Source organism: Oncorhynchus gorbuscha, linkage group LG16, assembly GCF_021184085.1.
Source record: "Oncorhynchus gorbuscha isolate QuinsamMale2020 ecotype Even-year linkage group LG16, OgorEven_v1.0, whole genome shotgun sequence".
Taxonomy (NCBI): Eukaryota; Metazoa; Chordata; class Actinopteri; order Salmoniformes; family Salmonidae; genus Oncorhynchus; species Oncorhynchus gorbuscha.
In genome coordinates this window covers 13,382,388-13,392,390 of record NC_060188.1, presented here as the reverse complement: position 1 = coordinate 13,392,390, position 10,003 = coordinate 13,382,388, and the positions used below count along the sequence as shown (strand labels likewise).

Sequence of the window (10,003 nt, the reverse complement as noted above, 5' to 3'; positions counted from 1 at the left end):
CCTCTCGCTGGGGCTGCCCATCACTCTCTGTCACCACTCTCAGACAATGGTACTGCCTCTGTACACCCCTCCATACTATTCTTAGGACAATCAGCACCATGTACACAGCATGTCCCTTCATGTGAAACTGTAGAATGACCTTCAAAAATAATAATCTGGATAGATCACGAAACTAGAGCGAAATAAGATTTTCATGTAATTTAATCCACAGAGTAAGGATTGTTGACATATATTTGACATTTTTATCTTAAAGCATAATTGAGAAATAATTAATTGAATTTGGAATATTTTTGACATTTTGGCCTTACCCAGGCCTCCTTTAAGACTCCATAATGTTTAATCTGTAGCTGCTACAAAGCAACAATTGGTGTCAACAATCCTTCCAAAAGACCCTTCTATGGATTACATTTTGTGGAAATCTCTGAAATCACCTTCTTTTGTTGTAGTTTGTGAGGAATCACCCATTAATATCTTATGAGCCCCTACTGAGAAGTTAAGAACCTTGGAAGATCAGAGTGGGTGCACCAGTTGGTGTATGGTCCTTAACTTGTATCCCAAATTAGAATTTTAGTGTTAAAAGTATCAAGTGTCAACCTCTACTATGGATCATTCAGTCCACTCGGGTCAGATCTATAGTAGCAATTCAGGTCCATTCTATGAAATCCAAATAAAAAATCCATTTAAATTACAGGTTGTAATTCAACAAAATAGAAAAAATGCTAAGAGGGATGAATACTTTTGCAAGACACTGTACGTTGTTATTCTGGCACCACTCGGCCAGGTCTCTGACCTCCTCCCTTTAGGCTGTCTCGTCGTTGTCGGTGATCAGGCCTACCACTGTTGTGTCGTCTGCAAACTTAATGATGGTGTTTGAGTCGTGCCTGGCCACACAGTCGTGGGTGAACAGGGAGTACAGAAGGGGACTGAGCACATACCCTTGAGGGACTCCAGTGTTCAGAATCAGCGTGGCGGATGTGCTGCTACCTACCCTCACCACCTGGGGGCGGCCCGTCAGGAAGTCCAGGATCCAGTTGCAGAGGGAGGCGTTTAGTCCCAGAATCCTTAGCTTAGTGATGAGCTTTGAGGGCACTATGGTGTTGAACACTGAGCTGTAGTCCAGTCGGGAAAGGGCAGTGTGGAGTGCAATAGAGATTGCATCATCTGTGGATCTGTTTGGGCGGTATGTAAATTGGTGTGTGTCTAGGGTTTCTGAGATAATGGTGATAATATGAGCCAATGCCAGCCTTTCAAAGCACTTCATGGCTACGGATGTGAGTGCTACGGGTCTGTGGTCATTTAGGCAGGTTACCTTAGTGTTCTTGGGCACAGGGACTATGGTGGTCTGCTTGAAACATGTTGGTATTACAGACTCAGTTAGGAACATGTTGAAAATGTCAGTGAAGAGACATGCCAGTTGGTTAGCAAATGCCAGGAGCACACGTCCTGGTAATCCGTCTGGCCCCACGGCCTTGTGAATGCTGACCTGTTTAAAGGTCTTACTCACGTCGGCAACGGAGAGTGTGATCACACAGTCGTCCGGAACAGCTGAAGCTGTCATGCATGCCTCAGTGTTGCTTGCCTTGAAGCAAGCATAGAAGTGATTTAGCTCATCTGGTAGGCTCGTGTCACTGGGCAGCTCGCGGCTGTGCTTCCCTTTGTAGTCTGTATTAGTTTGCAGGCCCTGCCACATAAGACAAGCATCAGAGCCGGTGTTGTACGATTCGATCTTAGTCCTGTATTGCCGCTTTGCCTGTTTGATGGTTTGTCGGAAGGCATAGCAGGATTTCTTATAAGCTTATAAGTCCCACACCTTGAAAGCGGCGGCTCTACCCTTTAGCTCAGTGCGAATGTTGCCTGTCATCAATGGCTTCTGGTTGGGGTATGTGTGTACAGTCACAATGGAGATAACGTCCTCGATCCACTTATTGATAAAGGCAGTGACTGATGTGGTGTACTCCTCAATGCCATCAAAAGAATCCCGGAACATATTCCAGTCTGTACTAGCAAAACAGTCCTGTAGTTTAGCATCTGCTTCATCTGACCGCTTTTTTATGACCAAGTCACTGGTGCTTCCTGCTTTAATTTTTGCTTATACACAGGATTCAGGAGGATAGAATTTCTTCTGTAGCTCAGTTGGTAGGGCATGGCGCTTGTAACGCCAGGGTAGTGGGTTCGATTCCCGGGACCACCCATACGTAGAATGTATGCACACATGACTGTAAGTCGCTTTGGATAAAAGTGTCTGCTAAATGGCATATTATTATTATTATTATTATAGAATTGTGGTCAGATTTGCCAAATGGAGGGCAAGGGAGAGCTTTGTATGCGTCTCTGTGTGTGGAGTACAGGTGATCTAGAATTTTTTCCCTCTGGTTGCGCATTTAACATGCTGATAGAAATGAGGTAAAACTGATTTAAGTTTCCCTGCATTAAAGTCCCCGGCCACTAGGAGCGCCGCCTCTGGGTGTGAGGTTTCCTGTTTGCTTATTTCCTTATACAGCTGACTGAGTGCGGTCTTAGTGCCAGCATCCGTCTGTGGTGGTAAATAAACAGCCACAAAAAAATATAGATGAAAACTCTCTTGGCAAATAGTGTGGTCTACAGCTTATCATGAGATACTCTACTTCAGGCGAGCAAAATCTAGAGACTTCCTTAGATTTTGGGCACCAGCTGTTCTTTAGAAATATGCACAGACCGCCCCGTCTCGTCTTACCGGACTGTGCTGTTCTTTCTAGCCGGTGCAGCGTATATCCCGCAAGCTGAATATCCATGGCATCATTCACCCACGTTTCGGTGAAACATAAGATGTTACAGTTTTTGATGTTCCCTTGATAGGATATTTGTGATCGTACCTCGTCTAATTTATTGTCCAATGATCGTGAGTTGGCAAGTAATACTGACGGTAAAGGCAGATTTCCCACTCGCCGTTGACGGATCCTTACGAGGCACCCTGCTCTGTGTCCTCTGTTCCTGCATTTCTTTCTTTTGCCAGTAACGGAGATTTTGGCCTTGTCGGGTGTCTGAAGTACATCCTGTGTGTCCTGCTTGTTGAAAAAAAAATCTTAGTCTAATCCGAGGTGAGTGATCGCTGTCCTGATATATCTTCACTAAACAGGTGGGGCACCACTGATTTTGTTGGATAAACATGGGTCAATGGAAACTTGCCTAAGGTGTCTTTTGTTAGACAGTCAAAAGTGATATAGAGAACAGTCAGACAATCAACCTGTCAATCAATGCTAATCGGTGTGTAAATCAATTAGGTTATGGGCTGGCTCCTGCCCTACCGTGTTAACCAATTAACAGTTTCCAGCCCGGTCGTCCTCTTCGTTACTGCATCCAACCCCCATTCACCTCTATGTTGTCTTCCTTTCCTTCTCACCCTCTACCCCTTCCTTCTTTCCTCAGAGCTCCTGGATCCCCTCTAGGTGTCATCTGACAGCCTTTTCCTGGGGAGGGGGACTGAAGTGGAGAGGGAGGAGGGAATAAAAAGGGATGAAGGAGGAAAAGCAGACACTAACAGACAAGGAGTGAGGGAGACACAGTCGAAGGAAGAGAGAGACACACTATCGCAGCTATGCCCGAAGCCAAGAAGCCAGGTAAGCAGGTCCTACATATCATAAGCTTCAGTACAGTTGTACAGCTAGTGTCCTCTTTGGACTTCTGTGTATCTATATTGGTCAGTGTTCTTCCTGTCATCGACCGAGACAGACTCTCTAGTACTCCCATAGGCTGGTTCCCTACGTAAGATAGTATGTTGTTGATAATGGGATACGTTGTTGTTTTTGCACTTTATACCCCCATAGCGTTCAAAGTAGTAATATGAAGTTTATTGGCATATCTGTTGGGAAATGTTACGATAAGCATGACAAAGTGATGAAATCATCTGAATTAACACAGGTTGCATTCATTATGAAGGTAGAGTGAGGTAAAGAGAAAAGTGGATGGCAGGAAAGATAGTGAGAATCTGCATGTTTTTGTGATGGTGGAGAGTCCAGGCAGTGGCAAGGTAGAGGCGTCTCAATGGTTAGTTTGGAACTTTTATTATTATATGCATTATGATAAGGGTTAAGTTAGGTCTATGTGAGTGGATAGTTAGTTAAAATGTTGTTGATAGATAATTGATCTAGTGAACATCTGGGGCGGCAGGGTAGCCTAGTGGTTAGAGCGTTGGACTAGTAACCGGAAGGTTGCGAGTTCAAACCCCCGAGCTGACAAGGTACAAATCTGTCGTTCTGCCCCTGAACAGGCAGTTCAGGGGCAGAACCAGGCCGTCATTGAAAATAAGAATGTGTTCTTAACTGACTTGCCTGGTTAAATAAAGGTTAAAAAAAATAAAAATAATAATAATCTACAAACCATTGATTTGGCACTATCGAAAATAGCACATATCTGGTTATTCGCACAGATCTGTGCTCTTTTACACCACAAAGTCTTCCCATGTCTGTAATAGACCCACACTGTTGATATGGGGGAAAAGTGGTTCAAGTGTGAGGACTTATACATTGTTGGCCTATATTCAGACAGCATTAACACCAGCAATACGTCTTTTATGCATGGAATTAATTGTTGTGAAGACCTAGACATTGCAGCTCCGGCATCTGTTGACAAAACATTGCCATAAGTGTCAGTGAAATGTATTGCCCGTATGTAGTAATGTTTGTCTATCTGAGGGGATCTAAAATATGTCATGGTCTCTTTTCAACAGTGACCACTGTAAATCACATGGCAACATGACATTTGAGAGACTCAAACAGGGAGGGAGGGAGAAGAATCATTCTTAGAAAGAAAGGTGCTATCTAGAACCTTAAAGGGTTCTTGGGCTTTCCCCATAGGAGAACCCTTTGTAGAACCCTTTTGGGTTCCATGTATAAGCCTTTCTACAGAGGGTTCTACCTGGAACCAAAAAGGGTTCTCCTATGGGGAAAGCTGAAAACCCCTTTTGAAACTCTTTTTTCTAAGAGTGTAGTGTGGAAGAACAGAGTAGAGCAGTAGCATAGTAAAGCATACCGATAAGATGAGGGGAGAAAGATGAACGAGATGAAGTGTCGGAGGAGGTTATGCCATGTCAGGTGTGACCTCTTCACATCACTTCTCTGCACCTCAGAGGCTCAATCTATCTGACCCTGATTGCCTGTCTACTTCACTTACACCTCTACTGAACTCTTTCATTGGGCTAACCGATTAATGTGGCCTGTTTGGATCCTTACCATAGATTATTAACTATATACAGTAAATGCATTCAAAGGACATACAATATCTTGTACTGTATTTACTATATGTTTTAATTTTTTAAATTTTTTACTGTACTCTGTCATCTTACCTGACACACCCTTCGTTTCAGCACTGTTATTCCTGTTTATACTGCCTGCCTGGCCGGCTCGGAGTAATCCCACACCAATTTCTTTATGTCTCAGCCATGTGTTGCCAATCAAGCATCATGACATCATGTAGATCGTGTTCCCGTCACCACATTAATTCCATCCTTTAGACTGCACTCCCTTACTTTTCCACCAACCCCAATCCTTGCCCCCCCCTTTGAACTTCAACTCAGCCCCGGATCCTTCCCCTCCCCCATGATGACTGTCTGGTACTCAAGAAGCCACGGGGACATGGAGAAAGCACGCTTCCCGATAAACAGCATTAAGAATAGTTCTGCAGCCTGTGTGCTTAGCCTGAGGAAGGGGATTGAGCATACCAGAGAGGGAATACCAAAGCTTGGTGGAAAATATGAATATTTTATCAGAGATATTAATGATTAGCCATGAATGTCTTGTGTTTTGGACATACAGTATATGATTGTGAGATACATCATGGTATCAATTACACTCAGGCAATATGAGGGGTGATAACAGGTGAAGAGTTGTTTGTTGACGCTGCTTCCCTTCATCAGGGGAGCGAAAATAACACAATTAATTATTCGCTGTAATGCAGTGAAAGATCAGCATCTTTACACCCCCCTCCCTGGGGGTCTGGAGCAGTAGACCGGTGCAGGGAAATGTCCCTAATAGAGTGTTATGATATCCCACCAACGTGTTTTGCGGTGGCGCCATTTGATTAGTGAAAGTTTAGGGTTTCATGATTCCTTCAAGTGGAGGCTCTTCAGAAGGGTAGAACCATCCTAATCAGTGAATAAAACTTAGTGAAAAATAAATAATAAAACAAATAGTGAAACATTTAAAAGTGATCTTTTTTAGATAAAACTCTACTGAAGATATTCACGTCACCAAATAACATTTACATTTAAGTCATTTAGCAGACGCTCTTATCCAGAGCGACTTACAAATTGGTGCATTCACCTTATGACATCCAGTGGAACAGCCACTTTACAATAGTGCATCTAAATATTTTAAGGGGGGTGAGAAGGATTACTTTATCCTATCCTAGGTATTCCTTAAAGAGGTGGGGTTTCAGGTGTCTCCGGAAGGTGGTGATTGACTCCGCTGTCCTGGCGTCGTGAGGGAGTTTGTTCCACCATTGGGGAGCCAGAGCAGCGAACAGTTTTGACTGGGCTGAGCGGGAACTGTACTTCCTCAGTGGTAGGGAAGCGAGCAGGCCAGAGGTGGATGAACGCAGTGCCCTTACTTGGGTGTAGGGCCTGATCAGAGCCTGGAGGTACTGAGGTGCCGTTCCCCTCACAGCTCCGTAGGCAAGCACCATGGTCTTGTAGCGGATGCGAGCTTCAACTGGAAGCCAGTGGAGAGAGCGGAGGAGCAGGGTGACGTGAGAGAACTTGGGAAGGTTGAACACTAGACGGGCTGCGGCGTTCTGGATGAGTTGTAGGGGTTTAATGGCACAGGCAGGGAGCCCAGCCAACAGTGAGTTGCAGTAATCCAGACGGGAGATGACAAGTGCCTGGATTAGGACCGCTTCCTGTGTGAGGCAGGGTCGTACTCTGCGGATGTTGTAGAGCATGAACCTACAGGAACGGGCCACCGCCTTGATGTTAGTTGAGAACGACAGGGTGTTGTCCAGGATCACGCCAAGGTTCTTAGCGCTCTGGGAGGAGGACACAATGGAGTTGTCAACCGTGATGGCGAGATCATGGAACGGGCAGTCCTTCCCCGGGAGGAAGAGCAGCTCCGTCTTGCCGAAGTTCAGCTTGAGGTGGTGATCCGTCATCCACACTGATATGTCTGCCAGACATGCAGAGATGCGATTCGCCACCTGGTCATCAGAAGGGGGAAAGGAGAAGATTAATTGTGTGTCGTCTGCATAGCAATGATAGGAGAGACCATGTGAGGTTATGACAGAGCCAAGTGACTTGGTGTATAGCGAGAATAGGAGAGGGCCTAGAACAGAGCCCTGGGGGACACCAGTGGTGAGAGCGCGTGGTGAGGAGACAGATTCTCGCCACGCCACCTGGTAGGAGCGACCTGTCAGGTAGGACGCAATCCAAGCGTGGGCCGCGCCGGAGATGCCCAACTCGGAGAGGGTGGAGAGGAGGATCTGATGGTTCACAGTATCGAAGGCAGCCGATAGGTCTAGAAGAATGAGAGCAGAGGAGAGAGAGTTAGCTTTAGCGGTGCGGAGCGCCTCCGTGATACAGAGAAGAGCAGTCTCAGCTGAATGACTAGTCTTGAAACCTGACTGATTTGGATCAAGAAGGTCATTCTGAGAGAGATAGTGGGAGAGCTGACCAAGGACGGCACGTTCAAGAGTTTTGGAGAGGAAAGAAACAAGGGATACTGGTCTGTAGTTGTTGACATCGGAGGGATCGAGTGTAGGTTTTTTCAGAAGGGGTGCAACTCTCGCTCTCTTGAAGACGGAAGGGACGTAGCCAGCGGTCAGGGATAAGTTGATGAGCGAGGTGAGGTAAGGGAGAAGGTCTCCGGAAATGGTCTGGAGAAGAGAGGAGGGGATAGGGTCGAGCGGGCAGGTTGTTGGGCGGCCGGCCGTCACAAGACGCGAGATTTCATCTGGAGAGAGAGGGGAGAAAGAGGTCAGAGCACAGGGTAGGGCAGTGTGAGCAGAACCAGCGGTGTCGTTTGACTTAGCAAACGAGGATCGGATGTCGTCGACCTTCTTTTCAAAATGGTTGACGAAGTCATCTGCAGAGAGGGAGGAGGATTCAGGAGGAAGGAGAAGGTGGCAAAGAGCTTCCTAGGGTTAGAGGCAGATGCTTGGAATTTAGAGTGGTAGAAAGTGGCTTTAGCAGCAGAGACAGAGGAGGAAAATGTAGAGAGGAGGGAGTGAAAGGATGCCAGGTCCGCAGGGAGGCGAGTTTTCCTCCATTTCCGCTCGGCTGCCCGGAGCCCTGTTCTGTGAGCTCGCAATGAGTCGTCAAGCCACGGAGCGGGAGGGGAGGACCGAGCCGGCCTGGAAGATAGGGGCATAGAGAGTCAAAGGATGCAGAAAGGGAGGAGAGGAGGGTTGAGGAGGCAGAATCAGGAGATAGGTTGGAGAAGGTTTGAGCAGAGGGAAGAGATGATAGGATGGAAGAGGAGAGAGTAGCGGGGGAGAGAGAGCGAAGGTTGGGACGGCGCGATACCATCCGAGTAGGGGCAGTGTGGGAAGTGTTGGATGAGAGCGAGAGGGAAAAGGATACAAGGTAGTGGTCGGAGACTTGGAGGGGAGTTGCAATGAGGTTAGTGGAAGAACAGCATCTAGTAAAGATGAGGTCGAGCGTATTGCCTGCCTTGTGAGTAGGGGGAAGGTGAGAGGGTGAGGTCAAAAGAGGAGAGGAGTGGAAAGAAGGAGGCAGAGAGGAATGAGTCAAAGGTAGACGTGGGGAGGTTAAAGTCGCCCAGAACTGTGAGAGGTGAGCCGTCCTCAGGAAAGGAGCTTATCAAGGCATCAAGCTCATTGATGAACTCTCTGAGGGGACCTGGAGGGCGATAAATGATAAGGATGTTAAGCTTGAAAGGGCTGGTAACTGTGACAGCATGAAATTCAAAGGAGGTGATAGACAGATGGGTAAGGGGAGAAAGAGAGAATGACCACTTGGGAGAGATGAGGATCCCGATGCCACCACCCCGCTGACCAGAAGCTCTCGGGGTGTGCGAGAACACGTGGGCGGACGAAGAGAGAGCAGTAGGAGTAGCAGTGTTATCTGTGGTGATCCATGTTTCTGTCAGTGCCAAGAAGTCGAGGGACTGGAGGGAGGCATAGGCTGAGATGAACTCTGCCTTGTTGGCTGCAGATCGGCAGTTCCAGAGGCTACCGGAGACCTGGAACTCAACGTGGGTCGTGCGCGCTGGGACCACCAGATTAGGGTGGCAGCGGCCACGCGGTTAAATAAATAATAACTAAATAACTGATGAAATCACTCTATGAAGGTCTACAGTAGTCTTAACAGCACTCTGTAGGGTAGCACCATGGTGTAGCCAAAGGACAGCTATTTTCCGTCCTCCTCTGGATACATTGACTTCAATACAAAGCTTAGGAGGCTCATGGATCTCACCCCCTTCCATAGACTTATACAGTAATTATGACAACTTCCGGAGGACGTCCTCCCACCTATCAGAGTTCTTGCAGCATGAACTGACATGTTGTCCATGGATCAGAGAATTAATCTAAAACTGAAAGTATAAGCTACAGCTAGCTATAGCACTGCAGTGCATGACATGTGAGTAATTGACTCAAAGAGAAAGACAATAGTTGAACAGTTTTGAACAAATTAATTTGGTTGAAACTAAGGAACTAAGGAAATTAAGGAACAGTGGAAACACGTTGTCTGGAATAATGAATCACACTTCACCATCTGGCAATCGAATGGATGAATCTGGGTTTGGTGGATGCCAGGAGAACGCTACCTGCCCGTATGCATAGTGCCAACTATAAAGTTTGTTGGAGGAGAAATAATGGTCTGTTTTTCATGGTTCGGGCTTGGCTCCTTAGATCCAGTGAAGGGAAATCTTAATGCTACAGCATGCAATGACATTCTAGATGATTATGTGCTTCCAACTGTGTGGCAACAGTTTGGAGGGGGGGGGGCTTTTCCTGTTTCAGCATGACCTAATCGCCCAACATCAGTGCCCGACCTCATTAATGCTCTTGTGGCTGA

The 10,003-nt window shown here is 46.6% G+C and overlaps 1 protein-coding gene across 22 annotated transcripts in view; it reads left to right on the top strand.

The window, feature by feature from the left end:
• Positions 1–3,449: 3,449 nt before the first annotated feature.
• The window catches only part of LOC123998958 (myosin-binding protein C, fast-type-like), a 47,081-nt gene continuing 40,527 nt past the window's right edge, over positions 3,450–10,003 (top strand). For 12 of the 22 annotated variants that reach the window (XM_046304242.1, XM_046304240.1, XM_046304234.1 and 9 more), the window contains exon 1: positions 3,560–3,596. In XM_046304242.1, the coding sequence (XP_046160198.1) occupies positions 3,575–3,596 (22 nt within the window). In that variant the 5' untranslated portion in view covers positions 3,560–3,574. Of the gene's footprint in view, positions 3,597–10,003 lie in introns of all 22 variants that reach the window. The other 10 variants (XM_046304237.1, XM_046304231.1, XM_046304241.1 and 7 more) reach the window with 7 other exon arrangements.